At 42.1% G+C, this 26,066-nt stretch overlaps 1 protein-coding gene across 1 annotated transcript; it reads right to left on the minus strand.

Moving 5' to 3' along the window:
- Positions 1 to 344: 344 nt before the first annotated feature.
- Positions 345 to 25,030, minus strand: suclg1 (succinate-CoA ligase GDP/ADP-forming subunit alph). Its single transcript, XM_072669978.1, has 9 exons — positions 24,945 to 25,030; positions 21,839 to 21,939; positions 18,080 to 18,196; positions 17,263 to 17,475; positions 15,263 to 15,320; positions 13,498 to 13,581; positions 13,247 to 13,398; positions 4,894 to 5,082; positions 345 to 784 (listed from the first exon to the last, which is right to left on the minus strand). The coding sequence occupies exons 1-9, from the start codon at positions 24,976 to 24,978 to the stop codon at positions 758 to 760; spliced, it is 975 nt and encodes a 324-aa protein (XP_072526079.1). The 5' UTR covers positions 24,979 to 25,030; the 3' UTR covers positions 345 to 757.
- Positions 25,031 to 26,066: the final 1,036 nt, after the last annotated feature.

Consider the following 26,066-nt stretch of genomic DNA (forward strand, 5'->3'; position numbering starts at 1 on the left):
AACACTGCAGTTGAGACGTTTCAATGCTTGAAACGTTCCAGTGCAAGTTTGTAAAGGTCATTCAGACCCGGGGAACTGCAGAAACTTGAGTTGAAGAAGAAGAGGGGTGGGGTGGGGGGGTGACGTTAAATTGGGAAAATGAATTCTTCATAAAACAGCAGGGGAGAGTTATCAAACCTGACAACGCGTCACCACAGAGCAGCGCAGTTCAAACTTGTAATCCCGCTCAGCAGGGAGGATATCTTCATCAGAAGTGACAAAGGCCTAATAGGTGACAACTTACACGGAATAAGGCCCTTGACAAGCTCTGACACTAGCAAAAGAACGAGACACATGACAAGAAGGAGGCAAGAGAACTATATTTTAGATACACTTCCACACTGGATGGAGCGAGCGAGCAAAAAACACAGATCTGACTTTTCCTTTTTTTTTTTTTTTTTTTTTCTTCCCCTCTGAAACAGCTCTGGTGCATTGATGGTTACACACACTGTGTCAACTCTAGCCTCACCCGTGAGATTAACGCTATTTTATCTGCAGCAGGATAATAAGACCTGCTGGATATCTGACTTGTGCTGCTCATGTGTTTAAAAAGGAGGTGGTGAGTGACAACAAAGAGAGAGAGATCTATCGATTTCTTCTGGCGAGGGCGCGGAACGGAGACAGACTCGAAAGCATGTCTGAAAAAACACTGTGCGTCATGGCAGAGTCGGCAGGAGGGGAGGCGGGCCGCCCTTGAGGTGGGCCGCCCTCGTTTGCCTTACAGCATCTTCCTTTTCTCGAACTCCTGCAAAAGACAGAGCAGAGAGAAAAGAGAGGGTGAGAGAGACGATGAGAGAGGCAGCCGTAAGCCAAGTTTAGAACATTCAAGTTTTTATTTGTTGTTGTTGTTGCAGGTATTCGAGAATCGAGAGTCGACTCCAAAGCTTCGGAATCGAGTCCACAAACAAGTTTGCTGGCACCAGCTCTCAAACAAACAGCTCTCAATGGCACAACAGAGTAGCATACCATCAAACAGCAACGCTAGTGTTGAAACATCTACCTATGTGAAGGAGGGGGAGGAGCCATAGGTACAGCTTTGGTAAACCCTGTCCAGGCAGGCAAATTTAGCCAGTCATGAGATATATATATAAATATTGTATTATATAATTATATCATTACAGATTTTGTGGAGTATAAATATGTGGGCCGTTGGTCCAAGTCCCTGTAAAATGAGCTTTTACTCCATGTTTGCTGGATGCAATATGTATGTATATATATATATATATATATATATATATATATATAAAATTAATTGGGGGTTATAAATTGTTGGAGATTCTGGTACTTTATAATTGAAGGAGCTAAATGAGGAGCTCCAACATGTGTTTTTGTTTTTTGTGGAGTCCATGAGTAGATTTTTCCCACTTTTTAACTTCCAGTTCATGAGGATGGTCTTTTCTGTCCCAAAATGTGTCTCAATGAACACTTGATGTTTAATTATAAGTCTTCATGGTCCGTACCTCCTAATTACAGATTCTGCTTGTGGTCCTAATCTTGCCCTTCCACAGCCCCAAACTCGGCACAGACTGAACAAGGCAGTTCGGTTTCTGGCGATAGTTTATAGGCTTGCCTACACATTTTTTAATGCGAAAGTGTGCCTGGGTGTACAAACGGACAGGCAACCAGATGCACTTCGGTGTGTTTTCTGAGGAGATCTTTAAAAGCTGCTTGTGTCGAATTTCTGTCATATGATAGAATTGTACTTGTTGATTGGGGGAAATGCACATAAAAAAAAAAAGCTAACAACCGGGCTTAGTGTCATAAAATCCATTTACTTGTATGATCTTATGAGCTTCATGCGACCGAAGAAGTGGAATAGTGCCGCCAGCAGCAGATAACCCTGTTAAGCTCTGGTTGTGCACCTGAAGTACTGTTTTAAGGTTTAACAGAGATCTTAACAGGGGGTGAAGGCATGAGGGTGTGAATAAGGGCTACGCTACATCCATGTGTGTGTGTGTGTCTGTCTGTCTGTGTGTGTATGGAGAGGTAAGCTCCACTGCATCAAAGAGAATAAGACAGTGGCACTGCAGTGCAGCCTCTCTATATGAACGAGTATTCATTATAGCCAGTCTGGCATGCGCTGACTGCTCGGCCTGCGAACAGCACCCAGCGCGAAACTGGCACTGGTGAAGAGACGGAGCGGAGCGGGAAGAGTGCAGGAAATTCCGCTCATTTCTATAATATATTCCCGAGCACGAATGAAGAGACACAAAGATGACTCTAGACCATTACGCTGCAGTGCAGTTATTTACATAGTCAATTTACTAAGAGTAACAGCTGCAGGGCGATCCGAGGCGCGCTCTGAAAACACATTTTCCCCAACTGGGTACGGCAGAATTGTGCATTTCAGAGAGAATTCCCTTATGCAAATGCCATTTATCAGGAATGGAGTGCGTGGAGCCTTGAAAACGTACAGGTTGTGGGAACATACTAGGGGTTCTACTGCCCCCTAGTGGCTAGAGGAGGCGCAACACTGAGCAGGGCAGTTTGCTGTTCGTAATGTCATATGAACATAGCAGAGTCTGTTCTTCGGGGTGTGCGAGTGAGTGATGGAGCGACTGCTCTTTGGCCGTGGGAAGAAGAAGAGGAAGAAGAAGAGATAGAAGAACTGCCTGGACCTAAATGTGTGTGTGAGAGAAAGTGAGAGAGATTAGTTTAGGGTCTCCCAAGTGGTGCATTGGAGGGATTTCTAATAGTGGGTTTCTTTCGCCCTCCAGTCCAAACCACCCATCTTTTCATCGTACAAGTAAAGTGAGCCTGCCCAGGGATAAAGTGAAGTTGATGGTGCGAGAGGAGCAGAGCCGGGGCTGGAGCCAGTGTACGACATGTAGGGAAAGAATAAAGACTAGAGAATTGAAAGGAATCTGAGGAGGGGGTGATTGCACTTAATTTCTGTGGCTCCTGCGTCTGTTTGTGCTACTGAGATTAAACCGGCCAACGAGATTAAAAGAGATGTATGAACACAATGGGCTGCTAAATTAACAACCAGCAAGAGTGTTTTTCATCATTACTCGCAATGATTACAAATTAGACGGCACACGGCCGTCAGAGAGCAAGAGGGAGAGAGGGAGAGGCTATCGATGCAGAGGAAGAAGCATTTGCAGACGCTTGTAATGAAAGAATAAAATGATGAATGGGTGTAATACGCGCCTTCACTTTTTATACATCTTGTTAAAAGTGCCTGGCTGTGATAAATTGAAATAAAGGGGCAGAGTTGCTAACTCGCCAATATAAGCCGAGGTTTATTCGTTTCCTCAGCGAGCTCAATCGCACATCATAGGGGTAAAAACTGCCTGCTTCCGCCCTCTCAAAAAGCACTTCATCTTGGCCTCCAGCCGGGCCCGAGGAGCTGTCGGCTTTGTGTCGTTTGGTAGATCGGTTACAGACGATTTGCTTTATTTCAGGGGGAAAAAGGGAAGAAAAAAAACCTAAAAAAGTTCTGTAACAATGGATGAGGGTTCAGGTTTCAGCTGTAAAGACGGTACAACCAAGCCATTCACATTTACAGGATACCAAACATACTACAGAAGCAAAAGTTGCTATGAGGCTAATATAGCTAGCAAGCCATGAAAGCTTATAGCCATCAATTAGCTCAATACACACGCACGCACAATCTCAACTAGACTTGCTTATGCAGTTTCTCACAGTATTATCTAAGAAAAAAATGGATATAAACCATGTGGACAAAAGTATCGGGACACCTGCTGTGTCAGAGGGGTTATCCCGCTTTTGTTGGAGCAACAGTCCAAGGAGGAAAGCTTTTGACAAGCATTTCTCAAGTCCCCATAGCGGTGCTCCTCCGAAATCTAGAGTATTAGTGAGGTCAGGATGTAAACTGGATGGAGCACCATCCATCATTCCAGAGAACACAGTACTTCCACTGCTCCACAGCTCAATGCTGGGGGGACTTTATACTACATCTCTAGCCCACACCCGGCATTAGGCATGTTCCAGATCTGCTGCAGTCTTATTCTACTGGAAATACTACAGGGCCTAGACAAGCTGTGTGTGTATGTCAGTTTCAGCAATGGGTGCAGCTTTAAGCAGCTGAATGCATTCATTAGAAAGGGTGTCCACAAACATTTGGACATAGTGTGTATGTACAAACACATTCAAGGTTTTAGAGATTTTTTGTTTGAACAAAAAAAAACAAATAAAAAAGAAAATAAAATGATATATAATTTATATTATATATAATGTGTGTCGTACAGTGTCGCATAAGAAAGTCTAATTGAGATTCCTTAACAGAGCAGTTTGGTGAAAAATTTGGTTAATCTAAGTTTAAATCAGGAGATGCTAGGCTAACGTTGCTAAAAAAAACAGTCACTTTGTAAACACGCCCAAAAATGTCACTCGACCAGTCAGACATCCACATCCTCATGTGCTTGACGCAGACAAAAGGACGCTGTTTAGAGAATGTGTGACTTGGTTAGCTCATGAGTTATAACTCATTATATATACACACACACACACATATACAAACACACACACACACATCTATCTACCTATCTATAAAAACACACATACTTGTGAGGACGGACTAGCACATGCCTCCTCCGCCACCCATTTTCACCAGGCAACCAACACACCTGGAGGGAAGCGCCGCATACCCAGCTCCAATGCCCGAGCCTGCAGACGCCAGTGACTGCCAACCCCGCAACTAAGCTCTAGAGAGAGCAAGACCAATCATGCTCTCTCTGGGCCCCGGCTGCCAATGGCTAGCAGCATGACCGGATTGGAACCAATGATCATGTTCATTGGTGATCTGATCATAGTGAAATGTAAAGTTAAAAATGTAAAGTTAATGTGAATGACTTCGTAAGAATCGCCACCATCACCTCCATATAATCTTACCTTGAACATGGTACTGCCCAGCTGGGCTGGGGACATGCTAACCACCACTCCAGCTGACTGCAGGGCAGCGATCTTCTCTTTGGCTCCGCCCTTACCCCCAGCAATGATGGCACCTGCGTGACCCATCCTCCTGCCAGGGGGTGCTGTGAGTCCGGCGATGAAGGACACCACAGGCTTTGCGTTGGCACCCTAAGTACACACGAGGGGTCAGAAGAGAGAATAATTTTCAGAGAAGCTTAAATAGAAGGCATATTTGCTTTAAATAAGACCAAAGGTAAGCTTTACAAAACCAACTAATTAAGCCCTCACCACAACCAAAGGTTTTAGGGTTGTTTGGTACCGGTCAGCTCCAGAATAAAATAAAAATTAGCATGTATTAAATCATTGATTTAATTAAAACATCGAGCGTGCCAACGTTTGCACTGTACTGCTTAATTAACACACTGCATGCTGGATTTACTACCTCAAGGGGGCGCTATATGGCAATAAATGGACCAACTGTACCTTGCACAAAAACCCCAGTTTTTTCCCCCGTTTCACCGAACCATGAGGTCCAAACACTGACTTTTATGTACTGTCACACCCCTAGTATTCAGAGGAAATCTAAAAGACACTGTGTTAGCATAATGCTATCTACGGCTAGTACTGTAGCGCCCTTCATTTTAAGCAGATTAATATTTAGGGTCCATCATCAATGAACAAAAGCAACAGGAACAGAGTTAGCTTAATGCTAACAGTTTTTCTTCATTTGCAGAAGCTTGAACAAACAGTCAGCATTAAATGAACATTGGAGTTTTCATATATTTAAAAGTTCAGATGAATGAAAGACACCATGTTAATGTTGCGTAATACTAACGAGTGCCATTAGCTTTCATATTGTCTAAGCAACATGAGCACACTATCAGCATTTGTTTCTCAGTGTTTAACATTGAATGAATATAAAAGTTGGCGATACCAAGATAGCATCATTTTAACAATCACTGGTAGCTTTCACACTTTTTAAAGCAACATTACGTAACATTTTTAGCTTAAAACAGCAGCTTTACAATCATGCTGATGGTTCACTGACAGTAACAGGGAGAATAGCATCTCCATCATTGCCACTCCGGGACAGAGCGCTGCTAACCACAGTGCGTAGAATACTTCGGAGGATTAGGCAGGACAGTGATTGTGGGAACTGCGTAACGCTGGGTAATCAGAGTCATTTTTCTTCATAAACTCTACTGCTTCAGTCCACATACTGTTCTGCAGCTCTCAGCTTGTCCAAAAAAGAGCGTCCTTTAGTCCGAAAATTACACTTCCCGACTGCAGGGGGAGCTCAGGAGCTAGAAATACCAACTCTCCATAGTGCTGCTTTAAGTGAGATCAGCTTTAACCGGATGCGAGTACTTCGCTGTTCAGCGGCTAACCAGGAGCCAAAATTAGCATTATGACAACAACTGACACTAGCCATCATTCACCTCCAACTGGAGTAACTGAAGCAGTGCTAACCAATCATTAAAATAATAAAACCAGGTGTTTCGTACAAAATACCTCTAAAGGCGCCATCAACCCATATCTTTAGCGAAACCATGACAGATTACAGAAGGAGGCGAATCACTGTTCTGCTCTTCGGAAACCCATCACATCCCATTACGGGCCTGCGTGAAAATATAAGCCCGGGGGCTGTTCAGTGCCTGTATCCGTTCAATAGCCTGCAACAGCTAAAAAATAAAGCAGGGCAAGGTGGACAGTTTAACAGCGCGCGTGGGTGAGCGCTAGCTGTAGCGGCTCAGGCCCGTCACCCAGTATGATCCCATTTGGGCTGCGAGGTAATTAGTCACGTACGAGCTGATTAGCTGCTGGCTTGTCCTTGCTCCGCTGATGGATCATCATGTTTGGCAGTTGAGAACATCCACCCCCCCTCCCCCCCCCCTCCCCCCTACTTCCCCCACCACCCCCCGCCTAACGGCCAATATTTCATTCTCAAGAATAACACCATGAACACGGCGTGGGTTTCGGCCTTATTGCTGCTCTGACTGCGGCACCGCTGGATATGAGACGTTAACTCGGCATGCAGATTCAAGACAACTTGTCCAGGCCTCTGCGATAACGACGGAGGGGACATTTAGAGAAGGGCTGTTTCTAGATAATCTTAAATGTATGGTCAACAAACCCTCAAGGTTGTTTTGGGTGGTCAGTGATGTAGTGGCAAGATTCCAGCTCAGAGGTCAAGTCTAGACACGGAATAAAAATGATGTCTGAGGAGACAAAGTCATTGATTCCATTCATTAGTCTGTGACTTGGTCCAGATCGGCAGGTTGGTGGTTAGGTAGGTGAAGTCACAAGGAACCCCGGGAAACATCTAAGGACCTACAGGCCTCTCCTGCAACCAGTAATGTCAACATTCATGAGTCCACCATCAGGCAAACCCTGAACAAGAATGTGTGCATGGGAGGAATTCAAGGGACAAGCCAATACCCCCCCCCCCCAAACAAAAAAAAAAAAGCATATTTAAAGAATTCCTGGTTAGACGAATCCAAAAATTTGAATCCAAAAACTTGGATAACATTATAACATATATTTATATGTTTAAACATATATATTTAAACATATAATATTACCAATGTCTAAGGCTGCTTTTCTGCCTCTGGTCCAAGAAGACTTGCCTTTATTGATTCTTCCGAAATTCGATGCCTGAGCAGATCTAAGCATCTCAGCAAACTTCTCTTTCGAGAAAAACACACCTAACTGCCTGACAACTCCATGTAAATAGGGGCTGGGTCTAATTTGCCAATTAATTCTGTGCCCCACCTCCTTCTGCTGTGGCTTCTCGCACGTAAAGGGAGTTAAATTAGCATTGTACTTCCAGCCTTTGTTCCTATTGTTTCAGCATAGCTAAATTACTTACATTATGAAACACTGAGAGGAGGTGTTCTCCTCCTTCTCTTTGCCCAGAGGATGGGCCCTCCCTCCCTTCCTGTTCGAACTGCTTTCACGTAGTCAGTCAGCTGTAGCTTTTATCTTGGGAAGATTAAGATTGCTACTTTAGAAGCAATTACGGGGGCCCAAGCGTCGAGCGTTCAGGGAACCTTTTCTATTTATTTATTTATTTATTTATTTATTTTTTACCTTTTTAAGCAATAAGCCTTCTTTAAGTCATTCCACTCACCGGAGTCTTCAGCACCTTGTTTAAAAAATGAATTACATGAGGTTTAACATGTGCAGTGTGCGGGGGGCCTGGGAGCGTGAAGGTGGAGGATTAAAGTAGGCCCGCAGTGAGAGATAGCAAGCTGTCGATAAGAACACTGCAGGGTGAGCGGGTGGGCACCTACTGGAGTTCCTCAAAGCCAGAGCACATCAACAAGTTATTATAGGAGATCTATTAAAAACCTCGGCATAAACAATTCAGTCGCGTGAACAAATTAGTACACCCCATGAACACCTGTCTTTAGCATGTTTAAACATCTGGACATTTGTCTTCTTATATTCTGAGGTCTGAGGAAAAAAAAGGCTGAGTCGGACCACCCCCACATTTATTACTACTGAAAATGTGTAAAGCAGCAGGAGCAGAATATCAGCTGCAGTTGATCAGAACATGGTTGGAGAGGATCCTGGAGGAGTCTGTCTTATTTAAACATCAGACGTTTAGTCCGGTTTGCTCTTGATGGGTGAAGTGAGTGGTGAAGATCACCATGGTCAGATCCAGAGAGCTCTCTGAGCCCTTCAGAACATTAGCTGCAGATGATCAGACCATGGTAAGAGAGGATTTTGGAGGAGCCTGTCTAAAGCCCTATTCGGACAAGATTACTTCTACATGGGGAGTAGTGTAATTTTACTACAGGACGTCTGTAAAATATACAACCACAGGATTTAAAAAATAAATAAATAAATAAATAATAATAAAAAAAAAAAAACTGACTGAGATGGGCGTCACCTCCAAAACAAACAAACAAAAAAAACATGATAACTGTGTAATAATGAAATTTTTGTTTGAAAATCAGCAGCTACATGTTCATATCCTGTTCGCATGCTATAGGCTATGCTACACAGGAACCTGTCCGCAGCGTTGGGCCTCTGAGGAGTCCCTTGGCTCCTCTTCTGGATTTGACGGGGTTTCGCCACAGACCTGAATGACCTGAGGCCTCTTCACTATGCAGGACGATACTAAATGCCTCCCCGATCGTCTCCATACTTTAAAAAAGCTGCAAAACTCTGCAAAACCTCTGAGGCTTTCAGAGAGAAGCTTGTAGATGCAGAGGTAGAGGAGTCTGGGAAGGGCTTTCAAAAGATCTCAGAAGTCAGAAATCTGCCGTTCCACCGCCAGGCGGTTTTCATGAGGTGTCCTAATGTTTCTGCATCTTTCTAGAGTTAAAAAAAAAAAACAACCTAAACTGGTCATGTTTTCTGAAATCACAAAAAAAATGAGCACATTATGGCCTCAGTTTAGCCCCGCCCATTCCCGGGTTCCAGCCCGGACTAAGGCACGTTCCCATACGTCAGTTTTAAAGTGTGAAGAAAAAAAAATAAATAAAAACTATTTTTTCAAATGAAAATGGCCTCATAAGCCGGATTCTACACTCAGACCTTCATGGCTTCCCAGCATTTAGTTGGACAGCCTCTTCAATCTCATCGTTCCCTTCTGGGAACATCATTCCGAGCTGTTCTATTCACTGGGGTGCAATCAATTGCGCCCAACGTTAACAAGGATACGTCACAGCTGGCAGATATATCTTCCTGAGCTGAATCCAATACGTGTAACGTTGCACGGCTGGCAATTGCTCTTCGACTCTGGCACATTATTTCTGGCCAGGCCGTCTATTAAGTGTCCACCAAAAACGGCCTCATTAAGTTAATGAGATGTCAGAGCAGGAGGGTAGACAAAGTAGTCGTCCACTTTTTTTTTTTTTTTTTTTTTTTTTTTAAATATACATATGTATTTTTTCCCCCTTCTAAAAAGAAGGAAAATTAAGGTGTCACTGGCAGAAAGGGCACAATTGCACCTGGATATATATATATATATTTTTTTTAAAAGGCAGGAAATCAATTTCCCGCTGGATTTTTGACGGATAGGCTCAGAACTGTTCTAAATTATATGAAGAATGGGGGGTGGGGTCGAGGGGGTGGGGTAGAACACTCTTCAACCATTTCCATCCACAAAGCTTTAACCGTAATCAGAGTAAGAGAGTGCACTGGTAAGACTTCATCAACCATCAACATGAGCACCTGTCAATACACTCTTTGCTGAAACACCTGCTTTGCATAACAGTTGTGCAATTTGGGAACCTGAAATCATTTCAAATTCTTCTGAAAGTAGAGCACTCTACGCAACAGACAAGCCACTTTAAATACCTTAACAAAACTTTAGTCTCCATTTTACGTCCTGAACGTGCTGGAAGCTGGAATCGCGCCTTCCGTTTCCGAGAACGGGTGGGAGCGTTTCAAGCGCGAGCCAGTCCTCCTCCTGGAGACCCAGTAAACGCAGACGTGAGAGGAGGCAGGATTTAATAGTGCCTGTAACTGTTCTGTTCTACAGCCAAGCTGGACTCCATCCAGATGTCGTCTTTGCAGAACTGGAGTCTGAGACTAACTGATTCTCCGAACCATGAGCACCAATCCCTGCCTATTGCTGAAAAACTCCCCTAAGCTTCTATTATGGGCACTTAGTTCAGACCAACTCATCTCTGAATGTCTGGCACCTGCTGAGAAAACGAGCATTTGTGGATGTCTGTGTATGTCTGTCTGTTTAAAACCAGAGGTGTCAAGTAACGAAGTCTACATACAAGCAGAAATGTTGGTTATCCCACTTTTTACTTCTACTTCTTACATTTTCACCCAATTATCTGAACTTTCTACTCCTTACATTTTAAAAATAGCCTCATTACTTCTATTTCATTTCTGGTTTTATTCCAGCTAGTCATCCTTAAAAAAAAAAAAAAAAAAAAAAAAAACCTATTCAGGTAAATCTCTACATCTGGAAAGTATGAATCTGATTGTGGTTGGATCAGAAGTATATATATATATATATATATATATATATATATATATTTATATATATATATATATATATATATATATATATATATATATATATATATATATATATATATATATATATATATATATAGTACACACACACACACACACACACACACACACACACACACACCATTCTATCTCCCTACTGGTTTGTAAGCGATCCATGGCACCTGCACACGTCCCGTCCTGTGTATCACTTGGTAACTACAGGGACGTCTGTACAAACTGTTGAGGCTAATCCTTCCACCGGCAATGGAAGAAGTGTGCAACAACACTGTCGGCCCACCGGCTAGCTATATCCTTTTTAGGGGTTAAGTAAGTAAGTATGACTCGTGTGTGAATAAATGGCATGTAAAAATTTAAATAAATAAATACATTTTTAAAAATGTGGGGTCACCATCCAGTCATATACTGTGACCAACTGTGAAAGTATGACACCATAAAAAAACCTATGGCACAATTCCTTGATGGTTCCTTCTGTTCTTTATAACACTTAACAAAAGTAAAAAAAAAAAATCATTGTAGAGTGTTCACAAGTTCCCATCAGAGTGAGGGAATATGGGATATTATACAAATGCAAGAGCGTAAAAGAAACGGGAGAAGGATCAACCCGGCAGTCCAAAGATCATATCTCACAAATCCAGCAGGTTTCCTCCACAGCAAACGGAGATCAAAGACCAGCCTGCTGCCCGAGGCCATGCTCTGATTCCCTCTCGCAGGCTCACACTCACATATGTTGAACTCTGCCACCCCCCCACCCCCACACTCCTAAAACCCATAGGCAATACCAGCCTGACCACCCTCCTTGAGCTAAATCTCAGCTGAGAGTTTTAGCCTCTAGGAGAAAACATCCTTGTAACATGTTCGGAGAAGAGCTGCGTTTGAAGGATGCGGTCAAGATCCAAATAAATAAACAAACAAACAAACATTCTTCCATACATCAAAAAGGAAGGAAAGGAGCTTTTTGTTTTTTTAGGTCAGCAAATGCCTAGTGAGATTTCTATGATGAAAATCAAAAGCACTGCATAAACCAAGATCCTCATCAGGCAGTATGACCATATTTAGAGCCATTGGGATAATTTACAATATGGCAGAACACGCTTGTCAGTGCAGGTCATGGATGAGGTCAGTTTTGTTTTCAGTGCATGTGCACATAGATTGGTGCCTAATAATTCACAAACCGGTTTGAATATAATAATAAGTCTTGTCTGCTGCCTAGGTCAAAAGACATTCAATAGTAATAATTCAATAGTAGCTCCACCAACACCTTTTTTATTGGTCTACTTTGATAACATACCATAGTCGCCAAAAAAAACAAAAAAACAAAAAAACAAAAAGCAAAACTAAGACTGCAGATGAACTCAAGGTGAAGTAAATGATAGCTGGCTCGTGCAAACAGAGACAAATGACTTAGAAAGCTTAGAGATGAAGTCTAAGAATTCAAGAAGAGGAGTAATGAATAAGTGCGGGGTTGGGGACGGGGGCATTGGGAACTGACTGAGCAGTGGTTCATTATTATTATTTAAAGGAACAGGCACTTAAACCAGCTGCTCTGAACAGGTCTGTTTAGACAGGGTAAAAAATTGGTGGTGGATGCCTGTGGTATTTTGACCAAAGGATGTCACAGACGTTTCATCAAGACCCCAGGAAACTGTGCTAACACTTTAAAGGGGTTCTTTAGATTTGGGGGGGGTGGTAATATATATAAACTTACAAAAAATGGTTTCATATAGCACCAAAAAAGGTCTTCCCATCGTCAAAGAACAGTTTTCAGTGTTTCACACAACCTCTTTGCTTAGAGTAATGTAACACACACAAACCCAGTGTATTACAAGCCTGGTTTAATTGGATTAGTCCGTTATTGTAAAAAACGGCTTTAACAGTATTTATGATTTTCTGAGTATATTTAAAGTACTATTACTTTTCCACATCTCAAACTTGATGCTTTGAGAAATCATACTGGAGAGGAACATGCAGTCAAGTGCATATAGTCTATATATGGGTGTATACACTATTGTTTTCTGTATATAGTGTATGGTCTGTAAGTTATATGTAGAGTTGCTGTATACTGTTAATACTAGATAGACGCTAACAGCCGGAAACAAATTCCTTGTGTGTGTGGGAACTTCTAAATCGATTTTGTACTGAATATTGCTTGACCACATGAGTGAAGACAGGTGCAAAGGAGTCAACGACTGCAGTACATTTGATTTAGGCCTGCTGCATGTTCCCAACTCAAAGGCAGGACTGCTGTTGTGCTGCCCAAAGGACAGACCGCCTCAAATGATGGTTGTTCCGCTTATTATTCAGTACCATTAATAATAAATTGACTTACAGTGTTGTGTTCTTTAAGGTACTCTGCTGCATTCTCCTCTGCGTTGCCTCCAATCTCCCCAATCAGAATGATGCCCTCTGTTTTAGGGTCCTGCAGGAACACCTCCAGGCAGTCGATGAAGTTGGTGCCATTGAACGGATCTCCGCCGATGCCTGAAAGCAAAGGGAACTGACTTCAAAAGAACCAGAGAGAGAGTGTACAGCATGCCAAGTGACAGTACAGGTCCCAGTGGAGGAGCGAGGCTGGAATACCGATGCAGAGTGACTGGCCCAGTCCCACTTGTGTAGTTTGGTGCACAGCTTCATACGTCAGGGTGCCCGATCTTGAGACGATGCCTGGGGGGTTGAAAGGGGTCAAAATATGAACGTTGGATTGCTGATTTCAAACAATTATCAAATTATAAATATTATCATATGAAATATATGTCAATAAAAACAGCAAAAGCTCAGATACTGCAGTGACATCGCTGAGTGCAGGTCACATGCTTTTTTTTTTATTAGAATAGTTTTTTTTATGCAGTCTTAAGTATCCGAGCTGATTAATTACTGAAAATCCATATTCTAGAGAAAATACATATTTATAACTTTATAACTGGTCCTAAAGTGACCACCCCCCCAAATAAATAAATAAATAAATTCACGAAAAATGTGATTTAATTATTTCATGTAAAACCCAAGTTGACAGTCAGAATCAAAAGGTGAAGGCAGTCAATAATATGTGGGCTGGGAGTCATTTAGTTAATATTTTGTGCATAAATCGTGCCTAAAATATACATCAAGCATTATTAATAATGAACGTATTAATTAATTATTCATAACTTTAAAAAAATATATATATATTTAAATAAAATATCTGGGAGACAATGTATCCCCAGTTTTAGATGGGACCAATATTAATAATAATAATAATAATAATAGATATATAAAATATATAAAAACTAATTTTATTTTTTCTCCCTGTATCTACCTTACCTACAAAGTACTCAGTATGTGTGTATCTAACTCAGTACTGTACACTGAAACTTAAAATAAACTAAATGCATAGTATGTTAAATGTTTTAAAAATAAACATTGTAGTAGACTGGTCTGTGGTGTAGTATTTTTAACAATCAGACCAGTCTAATTACACCGTAAGGAAGCATGCAGCTGATCAGTGTTTTTAAGCACTAACAATACCCTTGTTTACTTGGAAAAGTATATTGTGTATCAATATCATGATCCAATAATTGCCAGTCAGTAGAATAAAATATCATATTGCCCAGCCATACATACATACACACATATACAGACAGCATATAGCAGACAGCACTCGCACTGCCATCCCCATACACCCCCCCCCCCCCCCCAAAGGAATGAAAAAGTTGCATCCATATAATTCTAATGCTATTTTTACTATAATTGCAGTGTTTTAAATCGAACAGCATAAATAAACTCCTACAGAACAGACCCTCTGAGATCTTAGGGGACAGTCCAAGCCCCTGCCGCGTAGCTGATACAGAGAGCCGTTCTCATATTCGAGGCCGCTCACGCCCAGAAAAGGTCTTTACAGATATAAAAGCGGCTCCGGCTCAGAGTCTGTCCAGCCGTGCTGTTTAAAATGGAGAGGCAGCGTTTGCGGACGCCTCGGCTGCACACTGATGGGGAGTTATCGGCTCGGCCCCGCTCTGTCTCCGTCGGCACGGCTGGAAAACGTGTGGACATCAGAGCACTTTGCTCAGCCTCGCTCGGAGTTCAAGGTCCAGCAACTTATCAACCCTGCCACTGGGACAGACTCGAACAAGAGACGGAGGGGGTTGGGGTTGGGGGGGGCTCTAAAGTCTCAGAAGCAGATGTCACCCTTTCTCTCTCGCTTGTTGTATCTTTGCCGCACCAGACTTGATGGCTCACACTAGAACCAGACACCTCCAGACAATCTTATTTTAGAAATATGTGATGTCTCACAGACCTATAGATAGACCTTAAAGGGATGCTTCGCAAAAAAGGACGGAGGAAGGTTGTGCTTTGGGAGAACACCTACCAATTCTCCCCTTCTTGTGAATGTGTCCAGGCATGATCCCGATTTTGCACTCTCCTGGCTGGGAAAAAGGTTTCAGAAGATAAGTCACATTGGGGATAAAGCGTCATACAGAAACTGAGAGACAGAATCTCCAACAAATAAATAAATAAATAAATAAACATACATATCTAATATACACTCTCTTACCCTTTTACACCAAAAGAAATCGACCTGCATTGAAGTTTGCTTGCACTGGTGTAACCAGGCTAATGTGGCTAACAGTTAATGGATGCTTATGTACACCAATTAGCTTTCAGCAGTTAAAGAAACAGTTCCCCCAAAAAATGTACTTAACGTAACTGAATCACTGACCCTAGATGCAACTGATCAGCCCAGACTTGTTTGATATCGAAAGTGTGCTTCTTTAGTTGAGAACTGAGTATGCTAGGCTAACATTGCTAACAAACACTGAACTTAAACTGTCACCAATCTCAACATCGTAAATATCTCACTTTCTATCTTACTAAACCCAAAAATCATAATTTATGCTTTTCAAAAACAATTATGATGAGCTAAAGCAAGGTAAACAAGTTAAAAGAGGAACACCAGCTGCCAGTAGCCCCGCCTCCTCTGGCGTTCTGGTCGTTGTGATGTAATCATGGACGGGTCATTTTATTTTTTTAAACGGAAAGATGCTAACCAAACAGAGCCATACAGTTGCTGCCCTGCCTGCTTTAAACCGCCCAGTCAAGTTAGTAATGACCACGCTAACAGCTGGGGTCAGCCATGAGCCTAGCGCCATACTCGGGGTGTCCCCTCTTTCAGCCAGCAGATGGACCGTAGCAAGCCTGATGGGCTGATTTCTCAGTGTTAGCAGGGTCTGGAGATGGTAGACATTGAAATAGCTGGGCCAGGTGTGTTGGAAGCAGGGGGACAGTTTAATGGGAGGAGCAGCGTGCCATGGTCAGGTTTGGGAAACGCTCCTTCTTTAGCTGAAGGCCAAAGTGAGGGAGGGTTCACGGGTTTTAAACTGGGACCCCTGTCCATGCTGATGTCACGCTGTGAGAATTCAATTTAATGAAACTAAGACTTTTTACTGAGATTCGTTATTTTTATGTTTAAGTCATACTTTTCCATAAAAAACATATATTTATATATTTAAGTCATTTCACAAAAAGACCATAATTTTACCTTATTTAAACTTCGAAGCTAACATTTTAACTATTTCAACACCTGTGTAACATCAATAGTGCTACTGCAGTAATCAAACGACTGCCAGTCTGGATCTAGATGCGTTTGAGCCGGTTTAGAGGTAGGTGTATCTACAGAGGTGAATATGGGGACAGTCTGTGTCCAGTGTTTGTTAGCAATGTTAGACTAGCATCTCCCTTTCTGAGCTGTCATATAGAAAACATGTCTTGGCTGATTGACTGAAGCTGGGGTCAGTGATCAATCACCTTTATTGGAGATAGATAGAGATATAGATTATATCTCCAATAAAGATGACTGATCACTGACCCCAGCTTCAGTCAATCAGTCAAGACATGTTTGTGTGTGTGTATGTATATATATATATGTATATATATATATATATATATATATACACACACACACACACACACACACATATATATATAAATATTTTGAGGCCAAACTGTTCCTTTAAGCAACGTCTAATGTCTGTGTTTATTCCGATACTGTATAACACGCATAAACCTATAAAAATGGGCTGTAATTTAATGACATAACTACATATATATATATATTCTACTTCTATTAAAACCCCTATTTAATTCCCTTTGGAGAACAGAGGAAACTGTGCATTAACTATGCCGTTAAAATGGTCACTTCTACGATCATATTTAAGCAGGATGGGCTTGTGGAAAACGTGCCGTCTGTTCTGAAAATCTTCATGTTTCTTCATAAAAGGATCATAATCGGTCCGGTTTCATTAGTCCGGGTATAGTGGAGCAGAACGTGCCTCTTCAAGAGAAGCTCAAATGCCAAACTGCAGATCTTACGTTGATGACGCCGGGGCAGTTGGGCCCGATGAGACGGGTGACACTCTGGCGGAGCAGCCGGTGTTTGACGCGCACCATGTCCTGCTGGGGGATGCCCTCTGTGATGCAGACCACCAGGGGTATCTCCGCGTCGATGGCCTCTATGATGGCCGCTGCCGCAAACGGAGGGGGGACGTAAATCACGCTGGCATCTGCTCCCGTTCCCTCCTTAGCCTGCAACCAAGCAGTGACGTGAGAACCGGACAAACTAGTGTTTAAAATGGACTAGTGTGAGCAGATGAGCATCTTTAACCATCGTCATCATCAAGTCAGTACATCACCCGGTCAATTAATCATCATGCTAACCAAGTACTGAGAGGTTATGAGGCAGAGCCTTTCTCCAATACCACAGTCTAGCATGACCGGTAATGAGGGAATGCCATAGACAACAGCTTAAAGGCTCAAGCCTAGAGCAGAACAGATTTCCTGCAGTCCGTCAAGAAGAAAAGCCATTTTTTATAGTTTTAAACTGAAGTTTTTGGACAACCAGATCTGGTTTTGTAGGTTTTCAGGCTGGTCTTGGTGTGAGAAACTCACTTGTCCAAATCTGGTTCAAACAGCTGAAAGATGTGGGTGTTGATGACTGACAGGATACAATATGTGGTCTTTGGCTTTGTGAACGATACATTACTGCCACAAATGGAACCATAAATAGTTGAAAACAAATGCTGCAAATTAATGTGCATATTTTCTAGGTGTCCCTAAACTTCTGTCACACAGTTTATGTGAAACCAGTGTGATGTAACTTTCGAATGGTCAGAGACAGACAGGTCATTACCTCCTTCACAGAGTTGAAGACTGGCAAGCCCAGGTGGCTTTTCCCCCCTTTTCCGGGGGAAACTCCTCCAACTAACCTAGAGCCATAGTCCAGAGCCTGCTGACTGTGGAAGGTGCCCTGAAAACAGAGAGAGTGAGAGAGCGAGAGACATAAGTATCTGCTGGCGGAGAGAGTGGGCCAATTTTCCAAAGTTCACACGCAAAGTTCAGTGGGTGACCTTGGGAGATCGTTTTACACACAAGACCACTGTCCACCAGCTATCATGTGCTCAAAAATAAAGCCATGTGGAAGAGGCCTCAATATCCAGGCCAGGTAATCTCTTATGTCACAGGAAGTCAATTCGATTCCTTTATAAAACGATTCAATGAATCATCAGAATTTCATGAAATATCAAGTGTTGTATCACAATGTGCCCTGACATGGTTATGGTCTAATATTATCAATATATGATTAAAAAATAAATAAATAAATAAATATATATATTTTTTTATTCAGGTCTCTTTAAGAATACACAACTCTGTAGGTGCTGGAAAAAAAATTGCACTTGGTGGTCAATTTAAATAAAGTATTTATATACTTGTGAGCAAATATGCAAGAGACTTAACTGCTAAATTACTTTAAATCTCTAAATATTAAAAAAAAAGGGAAGTCTTGGCCAATTTCTTCCATACTGGCTCCACAAAAAAACCTATTTGAAAGAAAACCGATTAGAGTAATTATTTTATTTACAGTATTGAAAGGTAAAAAAAATTAAATAAATTGCATAAAACACATAAAAAAAATCTTAACTGGTTTAAATCTTACAATTTTAAAAAGCAAAATTAATATCTTAATTCAACCTTTATTTATTTATATATTATAAAATCTTCTCTAAATACATTTTATTGTTCTTTTATTTATTTATTATTTTTTTATTTTACCTCATTTTTATATCCAGTTTGGAAGGCCAATTACCCAATCCCCGTTCATGTAAACTCCCCCTATCACTAGCAATGCGCAGGTCGTTGTCTCCTCCTCCTCCTCCTCCTTCACATGTAAAGCCAACCACCGCCTCTTTTCCAACTCCTGCTGATGCAGCATCGCTAGGTATCCAGCACGCTCGGAGGAAAGCACGGCTCCCCAGCTCTGTTACAACCGCTAACAGATGCCTGTGCTGACCAACATCATGCTAGGAGTGCTGTGGGGAGGAAATGCCATCAACCCTCCCCTGAGAGAGCAGGGCCAACTGTGCTCTCTCTGACTCCGGCAGCTGATGGCAAGCAGCATGACCCACCATCTGGTTAGTTTTACTTCTTTATTTAGATGGGCTAGTGTAAATGAGGACCGCCCTCAGTCCATTTCCGAGTAAAAGTAAAGAAAGGTAGGCGAGTTGGTTGGTGAAGTGACTGGTTAGCTCATTTCAGAGCATTCAATTGATCAGATATAGCCTTCCTCCCAACTATGCCAGGCCTCCAGAGAGGCTCCAGGCCTCCAGAGAGGCTTCAGGCCTCCAGAGTGGCTTCAGGCCTCCAGAGTGGCTCCAGGCCTCCAGAGTGGCTCCAGGCCTCCAGAGTGGCTCCAGGCCTCCAGAGTGGATTCTGGAGTTATATGAAAATCTAACCAGACGCAACCTTTACCCTACCTGCTTCTTCACTGCAACCCTGTTAATCATTACTGATGCTGTTAAACCATTACAGATCAGCCCTCATCATCTTGTCTATCTGCAGGAACGGATATATATTGCCTTTAAAGTTGCAGCTGCAATTAAACCTCTTCAAAGGAGGGGAAAAAATGACCCAGTCATTTTCCAATCATCCTCTTCCGATTTTTCCTACCTTTGCAACAATCTCCTGCCAACTTTCCTCTCATCGCTTTCTCTTCCTCCCTCATTTAGCGCGAGGCGAGCTGCTAAGTCGGCCGTTTTCTCCTGCCCCCTCCTTGTTAATGATGGTGCCGTGAGTTTGAAGTATGGTTTGCTTATCAAGGCGCTGAGCAAAGTCAATGTGCCGCAATGACACCCCAGTCGTTCCTCATCTTCCTTCTAATTATTATGAGTGCTCGTTAGAACTTCATCTAACGGCCCTTTATTATGTTAAGGAGTCGTCGGGACGAGAGAGAGAAGGGCAGGAGAGAGGGAGGGAGGACATTCATCAGAAAGGGTTGAAGGGTGCTGAGGCGGTTTGGATACGGTGGCCAAAAGCTACACCTGCGCTCCGCTCTGAAACAGTGCTCTAGTAGGACGTTACCAAGACAACGGGACACAATAGCAATTACTGGATTTTGGCAGCTATCTACCCGTCCCGTCCCCCCGTCCCCCCCAAAAAACAACCACCATCAACCCCTTCTAAGTCTACTTTAGACAGCTCCGTGTGGTTTCCCAACCTTTTTTGAGAGCTGCCTGTTTAACTGTAGTAGATACTATTTACTTTCAGACGGACATATGTTATCAACGTCTGTCCTGATTGGGTGGCCTGTATTGTGCCTCATTCAACAAGCAGTACAGGCTGAAACACTCCTTATAACTTTAGTGTAAATGGGCGGGGCTAAACTTATGCAGGAGTTGATTCACAATAACAATAAACTTACCTCTGGGTGAATAATAAACCCCCTCATTAGCATTAATATGACAGGATTCGGGTCAATCTGGCGCTGTTAGAATTACTTACACAAATTATCGTGAATTAATATTAAATTAAATTATAGCTTAAGAGCGTTTTCTCGAGTTTTGCGTATCTTCTTAAATTTGTCTTTAAAGGCACTTAAATACAAGATAAAGATCAGAGCAAAGAGATATGACCATATTTTATTGTATCGTGATGACAATCCGCATTTCTAAGCATATGGAGGAGACGGTTAGTGCTTAATAAACACTGATCAGCTGCAGGTTTCATTACCAACAGTGTAATTAGACTGGTTTAATTAGATGAAGAGCAGCAGATGTTGAATAATAATTACTGTATTTCGTACAGGAGAGGATCTGAATAGTAGTTTATAAGAATTTGTGTATCGTGTATAGTATTTTTACCATATCGCCCAGCCCTAGATAAGACCCACATGTTTAATATGACAATACTCAGCTCTTACTATAACGAGGCCCCATGTGACCTGGAGCTCTGCGCGAAGAGATAGGCCGACACTAAACCTGAAAAATTGGAAGTCTGATCGTAGAAATTCCTCATATTTCCTGCGAAAACATACCTTTACTCATGTGAACGAACTGTTCTGGTGCTTGAAACGGGTTAAGCGGAGTCTCAGCTTCACTAAAATAGAGGAACGTCGGAATACAAGTTTCTAAACGAGGAGAAAGAGGCCGGGTCTCTGGACGTCCACTGGGCAGTTTCGCACAAATCCACCAATTACAGATAAGAGGCAAAGACGGTCCCACAAATCAGCCTAACCTCCAGTCAGACGCGGCGAGAGGCAGAGATGAGTGTATCGGCTCGTCTTCACAGCCTCTTTACTTTGAACGTGAGTCACGTACTATCTTGCAACGAGAAGCGATGGAAAGGGCGGAGTCTATTATTACCGCCGAATATGAAATTAATCGAGGCATTGAGAAAGCAATGGACGTCCGTACACAGGGTCCTGCATATTCTCCGTATGACTGCATGCAGGAACATCAGTTTTGGAGGAATGCGTCCAAGCATCACGATAACTACCACATATAACGATTACCCACCCCTAGCATGAGCTGAAACGCAAGTACACCCAGCCTGATTAACCCAATTAATTAACTAATTGTGCAACGACAGGGACCAGCGTAGACAGCGGAGCACCAACCTGCTTTCCTGTGAAGCCTTGGCATATGACCTTAGTGTCCTTGTTGATGTAGAGATGCTTCCGGCTTCCGGTATAACAGTGTCGGACCCCAGTCTGCTGCACTGGAAACACAGAGGATGGAGAGGAAGGGGGGAGGTGGAATTAGGTGGAACCAGAGAGCAGAAAGCATAAACACTCATATCTTCCTTTAGAGGCCCACAGCAGGATAAAGGCTGACCTGTATCTTGTGTGTGATAAGGCTTCAACCAGCTGAGGGAAACTTATTAAGGCAGGGGTCAGCAGCTGCTAGAGGCAAAGCCATGGTCTTTCTAATGGAACGTGTAATGCATGAGCATAGAAATGTGGGGTAAACGGTTCCTATAACGCCTGAAAAAGACAGGCAGTGGAAACACACACACCTGCAGGTTCAGCTGTTTCAGGCCTCAAGACTACGCAGCAATCAGTGAACTATACATGGAGTAACAGCACCAACATGTGTTCATGGAGAGGCACCTCACTCCACAGGGCTCAGTGTAGAAGTAGCAACACTCAGGCCTTGAGCCAATCCCTACAAGCTAGATGGTTTTATGGTCTTATATTTAATGCTTTTATTAAAGTTATATAACACATAATACTGTCTTACACAGTCCAGATACACACAGCCCCATCAGAACATTATGACCACTTCCTAATAGTACAGATAACCACCCTTGGCTCGTATGTGGTGTATAAGGAGACGGAAGGCGTTCGTTAGAGAGGTCAGCTGCTCTATAGTCGTCCACTTACTGCTCTGTAGTGGTACAGACCTCTATAATGAACACCTTCCATCTCCTAATGCAGTCCAGGTCACGACGTCTCCCTAGTGTCATCTGACCCCCTTCAGATGCTGCTTCTGGATCTCTCAGCTTGTCCAGAAATGCATGTTCACAGCTGTCCACAGCACCATGTATACTTACAGCAGTGGAGTAAACCAGAGACCAGACATGCTAGTCGAGCTGGTCCATGCCCTCGACTGTATTAGCAATCATACTAGTAGTTAGCCAGTTGAGCTGACTACCCCCCCCCCCAAATCAACTGGATTAGCTAGCATGCTACTGGTTAGCCAGCCGAGTACCCCCCCCCCCCCCCCCCCCCCCTTCACAGAGTGTTTTATTTAGTGGTAATTGCTTTTGATTGTTTTATTATTTTATTTGGATTTTAATTATTTTTTTTTATTTAATTTTAATTGCCTCATGCTATCTTTAGCTGTTGGTATCAGCTCTATACATGCAGCATAGCAACAACAATATTATAATCGCTGAACTTGCTAATATGTGATCCATATTTAATAAATAAAGTTAAAAAAAATAGCGTCACTTTATCTATATTTTGTTATCTATATCTTTATTGATTTTTTTTTTTAAGTACGACAGCCGCGTGAAGATGGGGAGGGGGGGGGTTTGGGGATTAGGATGTGTAACGACACCGGCCTTCATCAGATGCCACCAGTGAGCTATGAGAGTTACCATCATGCGGTGGCTGTTAGCGTCACATATGGCTGAGCATGTATGGTTGGGCTTCTTGGACCCCTAAAAGTCTGCCTCATAGGTAGGAGTGTTACAATACCAGGGAAAAGGTGGATAATATGACAACAGCTTATTGTTACGGTAATAAACAACAAACGAACATCGACCAATGACATTTCCCCTGATAAGCCCTGTTTAACTGGATTTAGACTAAAAACTAGTCCTACATAAAGTACTGAGGACTGTTTATACTGCATAAAATGCCTAAAAAAATATATATTATAATACATAATATAATTATAATACAAGCAAGCCCACCGCTAGAACAGACCACCCTCCTCTACCTCGGTGTGGATCAGCTCAGACTCTCATATGACTATTTATACAGTCACAGGGCAACAGGTCAGCTCAGAAAACAGGCCTCAAAGGTCAAAAGTCTGAACTGGCCTGCTTTCCCTGTACCAATAAGCCTCCAGCAACCTGTGTTTAGACAAACAAGCAGAACCGCAGCTTCCCCGCACAGGCAAAGGGAAGTTGGCCGATGCTGATTTCAGTTTAGTGGACACTCCAGCACTGGCCCAAGTTGCACAACACAGGACTGGCTAGCAGGAACTGGGACTGTACGCGCTACCATCAGCACTCCACATGTGGGAAAGGTGGGATGAGGAGCATTGGTGGCTCAGCGGTTGGCGTGCCGGGTTACTGATCATAGGGTCGTGGGTACGACACTCGCTGTCGGACCCTTGATCAAGGTCCTTAGCCCTCTCCGCTCCAGGGAGCGCTGCAGCATGGCTGACCATTATTATTATGTGCAAATTATTATGTGGCTCAGCGGTTGGCGTGCCGGGTTACTGATCATAGGGTCGTGGGTACGACACTCGCTGTCGGACCCTTGATCAAGGTCCTTAGCCCTCTCCGCTCCAGGGAGCGCTGCAGCATGGCTGACCCTGCACTTTGACCCTGGTTTTCTTAGGCTGTAGAAGTAAGTGCAAATTGTCGTGGTCAAGCAAAACCTTGGTAAAGAAGAACTGCCAGATTTGCATTGTGTCCAGAAAAAAAATAAAATAAATAAATACAAAATGGAGATACAGGGTTTTTGCATGACAGCAATGATATACGGCAATAAAGCCACAAAGTAACAAATCAAACAGAAGTAAAAGTAGATACTGAGAGTTAATTTGAGTAAAAGAAAAAAGCATGGGGTCAAAACTGCAAGGGACCTCCAGCAGGCCTCCCAATCAGAGACAGGTGTGAGCAGCAACAGGCAGGCAGGCAGGCAGGCAGCCCAGGTGCCAGAGCTGAATGTCACAACATGGAATCATACAGAGGAAGATTATTATTAATTATTATTATTATTATTATTATTATTATAATAAATAAGAGTATTAAATCTAACTCCAATACAGCAAAGCCTGAAATCTGTCTGACAGCTGAGCTGAAGGTTCATTGGTTCAGGGTGGCCCTGCTTGCTGCCCTGCTTGCTGCCCTGCTTCACCCCCACTAACACCACCACTGCTCTCCGCCGTGCAGTCCGCCCCTCCTGCATGTTCTAGCACCGACGACCCCTCACATACCTCCTGAATAACAACAGCACAACAACGCACTCATATAAATGAACTTACGGAGCAGCCGGGCAAACAATCTGCTGCTCGCCATCTTCGGTCATTCACCAATGACACGAGCAGAAACGTCAGCGCCCGCAGTGCTCTCAAATCCGCCTGCTGCGAGGACCACACCACACCACGCCACCGCGGGCTTTACACTAATTATAAAAATTACCAGCCCCTAAAAATAACAGGACACCAATTTATCTGCTTACGCTGGAGTTTATAAGTCTATAGAAGCTGTAAATAATATTAAATATCCCAATGCAGGCGATCTGCTGTGGCACAGACGGTGCGAGGCATGCTGGGTAATGTAGTTTCACAAAATAAAACGGTGGTTCGCGCGCAAGGGTTCAGGTTATCGTTAAACTTCAATCTAAATAATATTAAAAACTAATTTATACGTTTATATACATTTATATAAATAATTATTGATTATTATGTGCAAATTATAGATATTTGCACATATCATAAACAACATTTTAATATGAAAAACTGTGTAATTAATAGCGGCGTGCTAGTTTGATTAAAATAACAACAATATGTTAAGAATAATAGTTATTTATATATATTTTTATATTCGAAATGAATGAAAAATAGTATTAATAATTGTAAAACATTCTATTATAAATTAAAAAAATATATAACAGCACAATTACAAACAAATGATATGAGAATATAATTTTCCCAATGCATGTTATAAATATAAGCTGTTATAAATAAAGCAGATTAAATTATATAGATGCTTTTCATAAGAATGCTTGTTGTCATATTATTTCCTACTGTTAAATCCATAGCTTATATGCAGGCCAGATATTACTAAGGTGTATACATTTAGACATTTTAAAATTAAGGCACGTTAAGGCAGAACTGGCTTAAATTAGCCTAAATGTTTAATTGATTCATTTATTTGTTTATTATTATTATTATTATTAGTAGTAGTAGTAGTAGTAGTATTTTTATTACTATTTTTAAACTATTATTATTACGCTTCAGCACTTCTATTCTCAACTAATTACCTGAATTAAAAATATTTTATATTTTATTTAAAAATAAAATACATACATTATACAATAATTTATAAATATATAAATACAAAAAAATAAAAGACCTTTGTTTTGAAAATACACCCTAATTATT

Source organism: Salminus brasiliensis, chromosome 24, assembly GCF_030463535.1.
Source record: "Salminus brasiliensis chromosome 24, fSalBra1.hap2, whole genome shotgun sequence".
NCBI classification, from domain to species: domain Eukaryota; kingdom Metazoa; phylum Chordata; class Actinopteri; order Characiformes; family Bryconidae; genus Salminus; species Salminus brasiliensis.

Excerpts from the sequence above, each read along its gene's own strand:
- suclg1 (XM_072669978.1), bottom strand. The coding sequence starts at position 24,978 with ATGGCGAGCAGCAGATTGTTTGCCCGGCTGCTCC. Across the intron at positions 21,940-24,944 it reads ATTGTTTGCCCGGCTGCTCC|TGCAGCAGACTGGGGTCCGA; the intron begins GTAAGTTCATTT and ends CTGTGTTTCCAG. Across the intron at positions 5,083-13,246 it reads ACCTTAAAGAACACAACACT|GGTGCCAACGCAAAGCCTGT; the intron begins GTAAGTCAATTT and ends GTGTGTACTTAG.